Genomic DNA, 15,396 nt, shown 5'->3' on the forward strand with positions numbered 1-15,396 from the left:
TAAATATAAGGTAAATATACAAGTCAGGTGGTTCCAAATTCCAGCAGCCTCTTGGAGTACTTCACGTCTGATTGCCTTTTTACTCTGTGCCTACCGCTGCTCTGACGCAACGACGGGAGACTGGAGAGTGAGAGAGGTCGGAGAAGGCATGAAGGAGAGGTCGAAAGGGGAGGAGGTGAGGGGTAGGGAGGAGGAGATAGGGGGTGAGAGAGGAGAAAGTAGGAGAGAGAGAGAGAGAGAGAGAGAGAAATTTGGGGAAACGAAATAGAAAGTGACGGCGGAGAAGAAAAGGGAAACTCAAGGCCGGAAGGCAGCGAAGATAGGAAGAGAATAAAAGAAATAAAAAACGAAAAGGAGGAAGGACAAAAGATTGAATATATACAAAAAGGAAAAAAAGTAACTGGTTAAGGTCGTGAGAAGGGTGAGAGGGGCAGGTAAGCAACGGTACCTGGGCAACCACAAATTTATTCACAAGCAATATTCCCTCACTCCTGGAAAATATATGCTGCCATGCCTAGCTTATACCATGAATAAACTAGTACCTGAATGGGCGCGGCGGAGGTGAAAGTGGTGGTGGTGGTGATTGTGGTACTGGTGCGAGTGATACTGGTGGTATTTCTGCCAATATTGGTTGTGATGATGGTAGGTAGGAAGGTGGTGCGTGTGGTGAGGGAGTGTGGTGGTACGAACAGAGTATACGATGAGGAAGGTGTGCTGGTGAGGATGTTGCTGTGTTCGTGACGATGGAAGGGTGGTAATGAGAAGGAAGGTGTGGATAATGATACAAAGGTGTGGTGGTGAGCGAGTGAGGTGGTGCGGATGATGAAGGTATGGTTTGCGGGAGTAGGTATGAGTAAGGGAGTATGATGTAAGTATGAGTAGGTATGAGTATAGAGTACGATGTAAGTATGAGTGGGTATGAGATATAGAGGTGAAGCCACGTGGTAGAGTGGCAACAGTGGTGGTGAGGAAGTATGGTGGTATAAACGATACTGATGGTGGCGAGGAGGGTCAGTACGGTGCTACCAGTGGTACAGGTGGTAGGTGATGGTGAAGTATGGAGCTAAGGTTGATAATGGTGATGGTGAGAATGTATGGTGGTATGGGTGGTAATGGTGGTGGTGTGTATGTATGGTGGTTTAAGTAGTAATGGCGGTGGTGTGGGAACGAAGTTTTGTGGAAAGTGAATAGGAGTATAGTGGTGAGTATGAGTGGTGACAGTTATGAGGGAGAGATGTGTTTTGAGATGTGGTGTGAGTGATGATGGTCATGAGGAAGTGATGTGTTTTGAGTGGAGTACGAATGATGTGGTAAGAATGGGGAAGGTTGGTGTAATGTGGGAGAATGTGTTGGTATGAGTAGGAGTAGTACGGGAGTGACAGATGTGGTAGTAGTGGAAAGTGCGTCAGTCAGAGGACACGGTTAAAGGGGATGAGAATGAAGGTGCTGTGGAGCTAGGAATGGATCAGACGATTAGTTGTCTGTGGAAGGGAGGGAGAAGATAAAGAATGAAAGGACGAGAATGAACGGGGTAAGTGAGCTGGAGATTACTGGCTCTGACGGCGAAGACTGTAGTGGTGGTGGAAAGTAGACGAGCACGCTGTAGATAGTCTGGTAGGAGTGCCAGACAATAATACTGAACGTGTTACTGCTCATACAAGACTGGACGTAGCAGGCAGTGTGTGTGGTGGGAGAAACGTAGGCGAGGAGGCATGTTGTAGGACTGTGGTGTGTGTTTAGACAAATGCTATGGTGTGGTGAGGGAAGAAGGGGAGTAAAAGAATGAATGACAGGTGACTACAGTGAGGGGGAAAGGAGGAATGATGAAGGGGCAAGTATGAATATTTGAAAACCAATGACGGCAGGGGGAGGGGGGGAAGGAAGCACGAATGGTGGGGAAGAAAAGTATGAAAGGTGAGGAAGAGAGGCTGAGGAGGCAGTAGTGGTAGTGAGAAGTAGGAGCGGTGAGGAAGAGAAGCACAGGAGGTAGTAATGGTAGTAAGCAGTAGAAACGGTGGGGAAGAGAGGCAGAGGAGGCAGTAATAGCAGTGCGAAGTGGGAAAGATGAGAGAGACAGCAATGGTAGGGAAGAGAAGGAGGAATGCTGGGGACAGGAAATGTGGAAAATGGAATGATGTATAAAGATAGCGGGAATGGTGGAGTAAAAAGCAAAATTGTTGGGGGAAAAGGAAGAGGAATGATGGGGAGGAGACGCAAGGATGGTGGGGCAGAGGGGTGTGAGTGGGATGGGATGGGGGAAAAGGAGTGGCATGAGTGAGGTGAGGGAGGGAGGGTGTTGCTGGAGTGAAGCCCTTGCAATACCGGTGAGACTGAGGTATGCAGCACCCAACCTCCTCTGTGTATTGACCAACAATGCCTCAGTTCCTGCATCCACCTCCTCTACCCACACAACATGCATCATCTGTATCCACACATCCATCTGCCACCAGTACACTTCCGATGGATACGCTCGCCCGGACAAACTGAAGTTAATGAACAATAAAACAACAACAAAATATCCACACAAACCAACCACAGGTGGTTAGTGGCATACAATCACTTACACAAATTCCCTACACTATGTCCACACACACACACGCTGTTCACCCTTCCCAATCGCAGGTGCGTTGTCAACCAGCAATACCCTGTTGTTATACAAAGAACATATGTACCATCATCATCATCATCATCATCATCATATCATTATCATCATCATCATATGATCATCATCATCACCTTCAGTGTGACATTCCACCTTATTTATATCGCCTTGCCTCACCACATAAATGTCCATTTGTAAACAACTGTCAGCACACGCCAGCAAATACCTTCGAAAATAGTGCACACCAGTTAATCGTTTCCAAACATACGTGTCTCAAACCTCCAAACTACCTTTAAGCGCAAAATAACAAAAATTTAGAGGAAAAACACTGTTCACCTGTCAATCACACACACACACACACACACACACACACACACACACACACACACACACACGATAAAACGCCACGTCCAATCATCAGTCCGTCAACTTTAACATTATCAGGCCAACTAATCACTTGTTACCGAGAATTCCTTTTATATGCACTATCAAATCATCCCATCTCAAAGTTCGCTTAACTGGCACCAATATGAATACCACGCACCTCTCCGTCACTCCCTGTACAGAATAACTATGAACTCCTCAGGGTTGGCCAAGGTTACTCCCCCCAACCCTCCCTTTCCTTCCCTTCCCCTCCTCTCCCCAACGCCCCATCCCTTCCTCTCCTTTCCTCAAACCCTCTCCCTCCTTTCCATTTCTTCTCTTCTCAAACTCCCCTTGCCTTTCTTCCCCTCCTCTCCTCTTCCCTAACTTTGCCTCTCGTCTCCCAAAATCTTCCCTCCCTTCCACTCTACTCTCCCCGCCCCTTCCCTCCCTCACCCTCCTCTCCTCTTCCTAACCCTCCTCCCGCTCTATCCCTCTTATACTCTCCCCACAAACTCTCCTTCCCTTCGCATTCTATCCTATCTAACCCATCGTCCCTCCCTCCCTCCGTCCTTCCCTCAATTTCCCTCCTTTCCTCTCGTCTCCCCAGATCTTCCAAGAGTTCGCACCCCGCCCAGGTAGCTGCCCTGCTGGGAGAGGTAGCGCTCTCCCGTCACCCAGCGGGGCTATATGATCTATCAAAGTCTAGCTTGGGGAATTCATTTCCCCCCCATTTTTCCTTGGTCGCTAATTCCTCACTATTCCCCTAAACCGAACTTCTTGACTCCTCTCTCCTGAGTTGAATAAAAAAGTCTAGTGGAGGCTGCAAGAATAAAATGCTAGTAATCATCATGCTGTATGGATTCAATGGCGACTGTTTCTAGCCTCTTCACTACGAGGAATCTCTCCTAACGTGTAGAAAACTGGAGTGGCAGTAACAAATTTCATCGTGCTGATGGGGTTAAAGACATTGTCGTCGTCGATCTTCCCCTTTACCCCCAGTTCTCTCTCTCTCTCTCTCTCTCTCTCTCTCTCTCTCTTCCAAAGCTAAAAATTTAGCATCACCTGTGTCATATTATCCCAAGCGTTTATATAAGACAAAGGTTACTACTTCAAACAGGACAAAAATGACAGCATAATACGAATACATATGACGGTCTACAACTCCATAATTAGAGACAAAGCACACTACCAACATTTCGCACACAAGAAAAGATTACTTTGCCACTTACCACCACTGCTGGTCTACGGTCTACTCCCGTGGCAACTTACCTGCTGTGCATGGGGAAAATACATTAGACTTTTAACATTAATCAAACACAAAATTCAAGTAACAGACGTGATAATAATAACAATACTAACCTAATAAAACTCAAACTGCAATACGTAACCTAACTCCAATACCTACGGTTACAATGCAGTGCCCGAATATTTATAAACTAATCACTTTTACTGCACTGTATTATTTTGCATGCACACGACAGTACTATAAATGAAGCCTCTCCTTTTGATGTTTTTTCAGTAGCCTACTCGAGAAAAAAAAAAAAAAAAAAAAGGGATACAGTACAGTAGGTACCATAAATGCCAAAGACGGTGTGATAAATTCAGCTGCCTACGTACTGAGATTAGGCGACAAACTTAAAGTTCAAAGCAGCGCTAACATAACAGTACACTATCACTGAAGTGACACTGATACCAATAAGCTTATGGATACTAGAGATATAAAGATGTAAGATACTAAACAGTCCTGTTCTCTGTCTCTTCTTCTCGTGCTACCTCTAGGTTGCCACTCTGTTTCCTTGATACTCATCTGTTATTTCTTTTATGAAAGATGTGACATGACCTCTCCCATATCTACTTTATAGCTATGATGATTTTATAAAGTAACTTGTCTGTTCTCTTATTCAAACAGCGTCGTTTGTCCCTACATGATGGCTACCAAATAAGTCAGTTCATCTGTGAGTTTTCATGCTTTTACTTTCCACTGACTGTTACACTCCACTTTTTTTGTTCTTCCCTAATGGTGGAATCAGACGATAGATTACTGATGACGTGTACTAGCTGCAGAGCCAATAACCCAAGAGCTACTTACAGTTAGGAGGTCTTTTGTGAAAGCACAATTTCTGCTGTACCTAAATAATCACTGTACCATGAGAACAGTTCCGGCCACCCAAGTTTAGAATAGCCTACCTTATGAAAAAGTGAACATCAAACCCAATTTTAGTCAATCAGATTTACATTATCCTTTGCTCCACAGGTGACTCACAAATGGTCAGAAACAGACTAATGAACTTCTCGCCATTCACATTATGAAAACCTCCTCAACACGGCAGAAGTGTTAGACAAAACAAAGTTCACCTGGATCTCAAGTTTATGGTTTACCAATACCCGGGAGTGTCAAAAACCCAAAGATTTAAAGAAGAAAAGGTAAAGCTGTACTAAATTGTTATGTACACACACACACACACACATGTAGGTTCAAACACACACAAATGACAACGATTAGATTGATGTGCAGTGCATCCTTGAATGCGAGGTCTGGGGGGGACTAGGTTTACAATGGAAGAGTTGAGAGGGAGGATGGGATTGGAGTATGGGCCTACTGGTGTTGTGATGACGTGGGGTAAATCAAACGGTCTGAGCATGTGGAGAGGATGGGGGAATACAGTTGGGTGCAGAAAGTGAGAAGTGTGAACACTGGAGTTACGTTGCAAGAGGCACATCGAACAAGACTTGGGACAAGGTCATAGTGTGACCTCAGGGATAAAGGACTGAACAGGGAAGCTGCCAGAGATCAAACAACATGGAGAACTGTCATTACATGACCAAGGCCAACACATGCAAGCATGCTGGAAACTTTATAAACAAAACGAAATTAAATGAATACATAGTCACCTCAACTACGAGGCACAAAAGTATTAAGATGCTGTATTCAAGTAAAGCACCTTCATTCAAGTATAAGGCTCGAAATGCAGCTAGACCTAAACTTCAACACACTCCTCAATCCTGTGGCCTATTCCAGAAGAGGAAACTTTATCTTAAATAAGAAAAAAAAAAAAAAACTTTATAACTTAAAAAGTCATCATAAAAATGGCCTACATTTTCTATGGTTGTTGCTTATGCTGATGTAGTACGGTGCTCAGTTTTTAGGCCGAAACAAGCCGAGAGTAAAGTACCGGTACAGTTGATGCTCAGTTTAACAAACTAACGCAGCCAACCTCCATTTCGTTATCTCCAATTTTCCATTAAATTGAGTTCTGTAACCAAGGCTCAATAAAAAGGAAAATATTCCGGTATACATAAAAGGATGTTCAGGTACCTTATTTCGAGCTATTTTCCATTAAGTCCTTGAAAGCAACCATATCCTAGGAAACTGTGCTAACTCTCAGTGCTAAACACAGCAGTCTGAACCCATAATTAATACCCCCAGAAATGCATTGCTGTGTAAGGAACTAAACACAGCAGTCTGAACCCATAATTAATACCCCCAGAAATGCATTGCTGTGTATGGAATTTCCTTAAATGAATTGTTTGATTTAACAGAAATTTTCTGTCAAATGGCAAAAATCTATCTATCTACTGCCAGATGCCATAATCCCATAAGAGGTGGCCATTTGACTTTCAGTTGTTTTATGGGGAGGGGCACTAACCCTCCACCAACCCACTTGTCAACACATAGGAAGCGCGCATGGTTTGGTTATATAGTTACCACCCAGCGCTGTAAATGGTTTCTTGGCTTACGGTAAAAATCATCATTCATTCATTCATTGCCAGATGCCATGAATCCCAGATGGGGTGGCCAAGGGCTTAGAGTTAATTGTTTTACAGGGAGGGGCACTAATCCTCCACCAACCCCACTTGACACGTAGGGATGCCAACAGCATCTGGTGTTCCCAGGCGGTCACCCATCCAAGTACTAACCAGAACCATACCAGAAATTTAAAAAATCCATTTTCTCGAGCTTCTGCTAAAACATTCATTAAATTGAGCATCTACTGTATACTCACGGGTTAACCAAAGGCATATGTTACAATTAGAGGGAGGGGATGGACGAGAAGTTAGTTCTTGGAGAAGTAACTTGAACACAGTAAAAGCATTAACACTGTTTCATGATAGCTTTACTCAGATGCAACAGTCAAGTACCAGTGTAGCATCTGTGCTGGTAAAGTAAATGTACAGAAGTGTATTTACTCACTGCTATACACTGACTACTTCTTAAAAATGAAATATACAAATTACCGTTACGGTATACACTTTACCTAGGTACAGCAATCCCTTTGTTATCACATACTTGGTTATAGCTACTGTTGTAGTTTTTGTTATCAATGCAAGACAAAACTCTGCATTCCTGCCTTTATTGCACATTTCTCGGATCAAAAACATCATTATTGTGCACCTCAGCAGGTTTCTGCCAACAATGATGGCGCAGTACCTGTGGTTTCTGATGGTTTTAAGGGATTCAAAGATGTGGTCCTACCCAATGAGTTATTCCCAAGTAGAGGAGACCACTAACTCTCCACCCCCTTGCCTCAGCCTTAAGCCATCTCAGCCCTCTCTCTGGTATGTGTTTCTTCCATATTGTACCCATTTCATCACCTTTTATTTACCTAACCATGCCTATGTGTGTTTCTGATACTTAACAGTATATATTTATTTAGAAAGGCCTAAGTGTTGTAAAGGGGATAATCTGGGTTTGCACTTGGGATACCTGGTACTATTTAGGATAAATCCCACAGGTTATGTGATTTCATTACTGTGCAATTCCATTACCACACACCATGTTTGGTACCAATTATGCGTGATAACCAAGGGCTCACTGAGTACAGTACAATGTGCAATATCTAAATATCTGACAAGGATGCAGTATGGTCATGCTGTGCTTTAGATAAAATCTGTGCAAAGTCCAAGGCTGGTAGGGTACAGTATCTTGTGTTAGCCTACATGCTCTGACTGAACAATTAATACTGGTCTTACCTGTGACTGAGAGGCCTGTGAAAAAGTGTGGAAATGTTATTAATGAAATCTTTACATTTAATACTAGCAGAAATACTGTACCAATATATATATATATATATATATATATATATATATATATATATATATATATATATATATACAGTATATGCTATACTGCACTAGGGCTATTGCTGCCTTTCGGTATACAGAAGTATTTTTATTGTATCTACCGTATGGCACAGTAGCTGTGGTACAGTACTGTCACACAATTTCATTCAACTTAGGAGACGCTCCTCAGGCTGACTGGCTCAGAACAATCCTCATTAACTTGATCAGTTCATTATACCCCTTGGATAAATTCACCATTTCAGACACAGCTACTCCAATTGGTATGCATTCAATTTTTTTTTTTTTTTTTTTTTTTTTTTAGATGATGAAAAGAGGAAGGAAAAACAAAATATTAAAAATAATCTTTAAAATAAAAAATAAATAATAACAACAATTACCAGTAGTAAACTTGGAACCATTTAACAAATGTTTCAAGTTATTTCGAGTTACCGTTACTAACAAAGACTTCCAAGGTTAATATTCTAGCCTGGTTTCATTTAAATATTACAGTACCAGTATATCCATACAAGTACCACCCTTGAAAGTATCATATTGAGGGTCGTAATTTTCAAGCTTTCAATCCTCTACCAGCGCTTACAGGACTGGCTCAGCTTTTCATTTTTCTTTGTATTAAAATTTCAGTACCATACTGTACATAGGAAACATGGCTTTCATTTCCTAAACCGTACATATTTCATCTATTAATCAGTTATGGTACTGACTTGGCTCAAATTTACAATTTTCCATCACTTCAGTTTTAATATTTAGCAAGCTGCATCAATTTTTTTTTTTTTTTTTTTTCCATTCACTTTTAGACCCCATTAGTCTAATTTTCTTTGCTGAACTATTAGGTCTCTAATCTACTTTTTCACCTGTGACTTATCATACCTCAATCGAGGCAGTGGCTTGACTGCAACATGCGGTACCTCAATTGAGAACTGAAACTGAATTTTTCCAGCCTTTTTATTGGTGCTCATTACTGCTCAAGTACAGATGTTGACCTAGAAAGTTGTATGGTGTAGCTACCCATAGTTTAGCATGCCCTCTTCCACTTGATTCTCATATTTTTGGTCTTTGATAAAATAAAATTACAGTAACCTATATATAATTCAGCTTACCAAAAACCACTTAAACTTCATGAAACTGAGGTGGAAAACTATGATACATGTCAATCCAGAAATTTAGGCACAAATATTTCATCACAGTTGCTGAGATAGTATGGCAAAAAAGAATAAGAAATAAAAATAAAAATCATGCTTTTTTATGCATGAGGCAAGAAAGTTATTTTCCTAAGCCACAGTTTCTAGGTCAATCAAATACTCAGCAATAATAACTTATCAACAATGAAACTAGTAAATAATCTACGGTATATACTACTGTAAAGCCAGATTCCTTACTACCAGAAGGGGTGGCACCAAACAAACAGCTTCATGACAAGCTGTCCTCAGATATCAGCTTGCCCTTCCTCTAACACTCACCACCTCTCATATACCTCTGCTCTATCCCAACTTATCCTTGATATCCACTGTCCTTTTCCAACTTTTACTTCTTAAGTTTTCCAGCACATCCACATCAATTTCACAATACTCTTAACCTTTCTCACTTGTCTGTCTCTCCACATGTACCGTATGCACATGCTCCTCTCCATAATCTTCAAGGAGACACAGGACCACCTTATTTTGCACTTTTCCTCAGTTTTGTTCCATACCAAAGTCTTTCATGTGATTATCTGACTACCGGTACTTTCTGAATGCATTTTCAAAGTTTTTTTTCTTTTCTTTTAGAACTGGTGAATGGCATTTAATAAGTGATCTTTGTGTATAATCCCCAGCTGTGCCAAACAATCTCGTGCGACGAAGACAGATGAAGGGCATCTTAGAATGTTATTTTTGGCACAAACTTACCCTTATCAGTGCTGATTATCCAAAACTAACCAAAATATTAAAACAACCTACCTAATTTATCCAAACCTAACCATATCTACCCTAATTTATCCTAACCTAACCCAACCAAACTTATACGAAACTAACCTAACCAATCCTTTATTTTCCTTATTTCTGGATGGACCCTCTTCATAAATGAATATGCACTTCTATACACCTTTACATAGTCTCTGAATCAATCCAAGTGTAAGTAAAATTTTTTTTTAATTATCTGAGGTGGTCCCATGTCTCCTTTAAGTACAGTATATATACCCTCCACTCAAATAACTCATTTCCATTCATCCTACTTAATTTTTGTGGCATATTTAGCCCAAGAAATTAACAAAATTCTGTAAGACCTTCTCATTTTATGGTAGTATGTATGGTACTGAAGTCACAGAGTGTGCAGTGAGGTTGGATGGTGAGGATATGGAGAATGTGAGTGCATTCAAGTACTTGGGTAGTGTGATGAGTAAGGATGGAACTTTGGGGGATGAAGTACGTGAAAGGGTACAGCAGGGAAGGAAGGTTGTTGGCACACTGAAAGCAGTGATGAGAAATAGGGAGGTGAGTATGGAAGTTAAGAAGTCTCTGCATGATGGTATTGTGATCCCTACCCTGACGTATGGAAGCGAGGCGTGGACCTTGCAAGAGGGGAACAAGTCAAGAGTGAGAGCAGTGGAAATGAGTTACTTGAGAGGAGCATGTGGAGTGACATGGAGGGACAGGTTGATGAATGAAGAAGTGAAGGAATGTTGTGGGGTAGATGTGGATGTGGTTGAAAAGATTAGGAGAAATACACTGAGGTGGTTTGGACATGTGGAGAGGATGGAGAGTGAAAGACTGACTAAGAGGGTGTATGTGGGTGAGGTGGAGGGAGGGAGAGGGAGGGGTAGACCGAGGATGAGGTGGAGGGATGGAGTTGAGAGGTATATGAGGGAGGGGGGGGTGAGTTGAGGGGAGGGGAGTCAAATGGTGGGTGACAGAGTGACTTGGAGGCGTTTTGTCTGCAGCCACCCTTTGCGGGATTAGGGCGTCGGGCTATAGATAGATAGATAGATAGATGTATGGTACAGTATGGTATACTAAAAATAAATAAATAAATACATATTAAGCAGGTGCTAATACTCTAACAGTGTAAAATATCTGAACTGTATGTGGTTTTCGGTACTGTTAATTGGTGCCAAAGCCTGTAGCATAACTCGAAGATTTCACTTATTTCAACAGTATATTACAATATGTTCCTGAGGCAAATTTGTGACACATGAGTGTTGTTATTTATTTGTAAAAACAATTTTTAATAGTTCTGTTGTGGCAACAAATTTTTCTTTTCCACAGCCTATGAAATCAAATTAGATCAAGCCTAAGGACTGAAAATAATAATGATATTATCTACTGGAGAATATAATCAGTAGTATCCTTAACACCCTTGGCCATGATAATAGCTGTAGGATTTCTTCCAAAGATGGTGTACTTTTTCAGATGTCATATTGTTATCCATGCTTCATTAAGAAATGAACAACTGTACTGCCATTCTCAGAGACTAATACAATTGGTTTTCCCACAGCTGCAGTACATAGGCTAAATGGCCAACTGCAGGAAGGATGACTATGACTTGCTGATTAGGTAATACTTAAACAAACACATTAGCTCAGACAACTAATATGCCAACAAAGAAATGGAAACACACATTGCTAATGATCTTTTACATATTTCATTCTAGAACACTCTTAAATTGTTGGACTGCATGACAATATCTACAGCACACCAGCATATCTCAAAGGTGCATATGAATGCCAAGCTTTGTTAAATTATCTGGGAACTTTTTTGTCCATCATGATTATCTGGTGAATACTAATGTACCTGGGGGACAATGAAGTAGTCTCAAGCTTCTTTTCTGCAATACATATTCAATCATGCACTATCAAAAAAATTTCTGCCGTGCCAAGCTTGTGACCAATGAGCTGTCAAATTTCCTCAGCCCTGTATCATATCAACTGTGCCATATTTATTACTTAGATCACGTCGATCATATGATACAATTAAGTTACGGTGACACTTAGAAATAATAAAGGGGCCAGGCTCCGGTAACATGACAACGAGCAATATCATGGAAGTATTGATCAAGGTTGTGAACAAACCCTGAAAACCAACCAAAACAAAACCACAGTGGCACATCTGTCTCTTCCATTCACGATCTTACGACCTGAAAGAATGACAGACACTGCACTTACCGAGTCGTTGAAGGCCATGGCTGCTAGGTATGCGGTGTTGGTAAGGTCATCCAGAGGCTAGGTGAGGCTGCTGTCACCTGATTTTGACACTTACGATCAACACAGGTAAACTCAAAACACTGCACCTCTCCACTTGTTTTCCACCTCAACACACACACAGTTTACGCACTTTCTTATGAAACGAGATGAACTATCTTATATTCATGAACCGCTCAGACACCAGCATTTCACGTCATGGCCGGTAGGACAACAGGACGCCGCAGTATGAGTTTAATCCCTTCGTGTGCCACTGAATGTCGGCGCCATGTTGGATGTGGTGGTAGCGGCGGCGATACACCCAGCAGCCACGTAACGCCATCTCCGCTGCACAATCTAGTTCTTTCTTGCATTCACGATAAATGTGTTACGATTGGCGATATATGTGATTTTTGGTTATTTATTATTAACTTACTTTTACTCATACAAATAAAGCTATCTCTGTTGTTATGAGCATTAAGAGCAGTACGAATTAAAACAAGATTAGCATCTGTCATCTGGTGGGAAATTTAAACTCGATGCGAATCTAATAATCATTCTCGAGCTCAGTAATAGCAAAAAGGCTTCAGTTAATTGCATATTCATCATATTAATTTGTACAGTGATCAGGAAACATGATTCCTCCGGCATCATTATCAATGATTTCGGATATTTGTTGTTGCAAATATGATCGACCTCTTTCGCGATAGGCTATGCTGTGCGAGATACATGAATTGATTACACAAAAGTAGTACAAAGGGTTATAATATTAGTACTGAAATGAAGAAATAAATCATGCTGTATAACACTGTCACATAAGTGAATCTTTGGCAACCTACGTGGTACCATGGACGTGCCTCAGCATACAGAAAAAGAGAGAGAGAGAGGGAGAGAAATTTGAGGCTAGGATACTGCAGGAAGTGACGACTATCTAAACAACGATTAAGGATGTAGATGATTTTTATTTAGACTAGTAAAGATAAACTGCTCTGAAGTCAAAGCAGTGTTCACATAGAAAATGCTTGTTATTATTGCATTCCTTCACGAAAGACATTAAAGACCTAAAAACTATCATCCAGTAAGTCTAATTTTCTACCATAAATTGTACACTACAGATTTTTTACAAAATTTCTAGCAAGATTAACTATCCTAATACTTTACACAGCTCAGATAATGAGTGCAAATCGGATTTCGTAGTGATTCAACAGTAGACTATAACTGGGTCATTAATCAAGAAACTGGGAATATTTCAGAATTTAAAAGATAAATAACTGATAACTATAAAAATATATATTCAGCTGAAATTAGCAGTGGCAAACAACTGGAGGAAAAGGTGTAAAAGAAACTTACTGTAACTAAGTTACTACACATTTAGAGATGACAGTGGTGGATGGGGGTCCCCACAATATTCAGTTGATGTAATGCCACCTTCAGGAGACTTTACACTGAGTTACAAGCCAAATGGTTTCCCCTAACCCAAGAAACCATTTGCTTCGTTGGCTGGTAATCATACAACCAGATGACTCCTGGTTACCTCCGTCAAGGAGGTTATGTTTTACCCCGCGTTGGTTTGTTTATTTACCTGTATGTCTGTTAGCAGGATTACTCAAAAAGTTAAGAACAGATTTAGATGAAATTTTGTGGAAGGGTGGGCCATGGGCTAAGGAATAAATGCTTAAATTTGGGGCCGGATCCGGATTCGGAGTATCCCGCATAATATCTCCAAAAGTTCTCAATGAATTTCAATGAAATTTTGTGGAAAGGTGTGCCATGGACCAAGAAAGAGTTGATTAAATTTGGGGACGGATCCTGATCCAGATTCTGTACCCACGGATCTGTATCCTTTTTAATGGCAATGGCACTGGCGGAGGTATGTGCTCTCTGGGCGCTTTCTAGTTATCTAGTGAGTTAAAGCGCTCCAACCAGATGGGACCTGTAAAGGTATACATCCAAGGAGTGGTGGCTGGGATTCTTAGCTCACATAACCAGTGGCATAGCTGGAGAGGAGGCCGGAGTGGCACTGGCCACACCTGATATCTGCCTGGCCACTGGGACTCCCCTAAAGACTTCCTGGGTCACCCAATAATTAGGCTTGGCCGTCCGTTGCCCACCACATTATAAAAAAAAAAAAAAAAAAAAGCTACTCCCCTGCACATAATGCCACTCAAGAACAAGCAAGGTTGGCCACTTCCAGTAAATGTCGGAACTACGAAGCTTAGCCCCTGGCCCTAATGTTCCTGATGGGACAGAAAAAGACTGGATGATAGGTATGGATCAACAGACACTGGCACCATAAAACCTCATAAATGGAGCCACAAAATACCGATGAAGAGAGTTGTTTGACAAAAGAAACACAACTTCATCCCAACTATTGACTGCAGACCAGTTCAAACTGTATACGGTACAGCTGTGCATAATAGCTTTCCACAAAGTTGGAAGAAAGGAGAGGAACAGAAAGGATTAAAATAATGATGATGAAGTGAATTTCAGGGAAGGCAGCAAGCGTCGAGGCTCGACGGAACTGGGCAGTATTTGCGGGTATGGGACCGCAGAAAATATCTATCTATCTGTCTATTGCCAGACGCCTTAATTCCGTAAGGAGTGGCAACAAACAAATCGCCTCCATGTAGCCCTGTCCCCCTCCATTTCGCTGCCCTGCTCCCAGCTCACACACCACTCTTTCATATACCTCTCCACTCCAGCCCTCCATCACATCCTTGGCCTCCCCCTTCCTCGCCCCTCCTCCACCTCACTCACATACACCCTCTTCGTCAGTCTCTCTCTCCCTCCTCTCCACGTGGCCAAACCACTTCAGTGTGTTTCTCCTAACGCTTCCTATCACATCCACATCCACACCACAACGCTCCTTCACTTCCTCACTTGTCAGTCTTTCGCTCCATGTGACCATGCTCCTATCAAATAACTCATTTCCACTGTTCTCACTCTTGACTTGTGTCCCTCTAACAAGGTCCAAGCTTCACTTCCATACGTTAGGGTTGGCATCACAATACTGGCATGCAGTAACTTTTTCACTTCCAACCTCACTTCCCCGCTTCTGATCACTGCTTAATGTCAAACATTATAAAAAAAAAGTAACTGACTTGGAAAACAGGTATACTTGTATATATTCCTCAGAATTACAGTACGTAACCATTGATCTGGGTGTATAATCTAGGTCCCTATATTCAGTTCATGC

At 41.5% G+C, this 15,396-nt stretch overlaps 1 protein-coding gene across 1 annotated transcript in view; it reads right to left on the reverse strand.

Annotated features, from left to right (window-relative positions):
• Positions 1 to 12,482, reverse strand: part of GckIII (Germinal centre kinase III) — a 169,907-nt gene extending 157,425 nt beyond the window's left edge. The window contains exon 1 of the mRNA XM_080282612.1: positions 12,186 to 12,482. Coding sequence (XP_080138738.1) covers positions 12,186 to 12,203 — 18 coding nt within the window. The 5' untranslated portion in view covers positions 12,204 to 12,482. The remainder of the gene's footprint in view (positions 1 to 12,185) is intronic.
• Between the last annotated feature and the right edge of the window lie 2,914 nt (positions 12,483 to 15,396).

The sequence above is a fragment of the Coenobita brevimanus genome, chromosome 94 (genome assembly GCF_032717465.1).
Source record: "Coenobita brevimanus isolate Jiangsu-jjx chromosome 94, ASM3271746v2, whole genome shotgun sequence".
Lineage (NCBI taxonomy): Eukaryota > Metazoa > Arthropoda > Malacostraca > Decapoda > Coenobitidae > Coenobita > Coenobita brevimanus.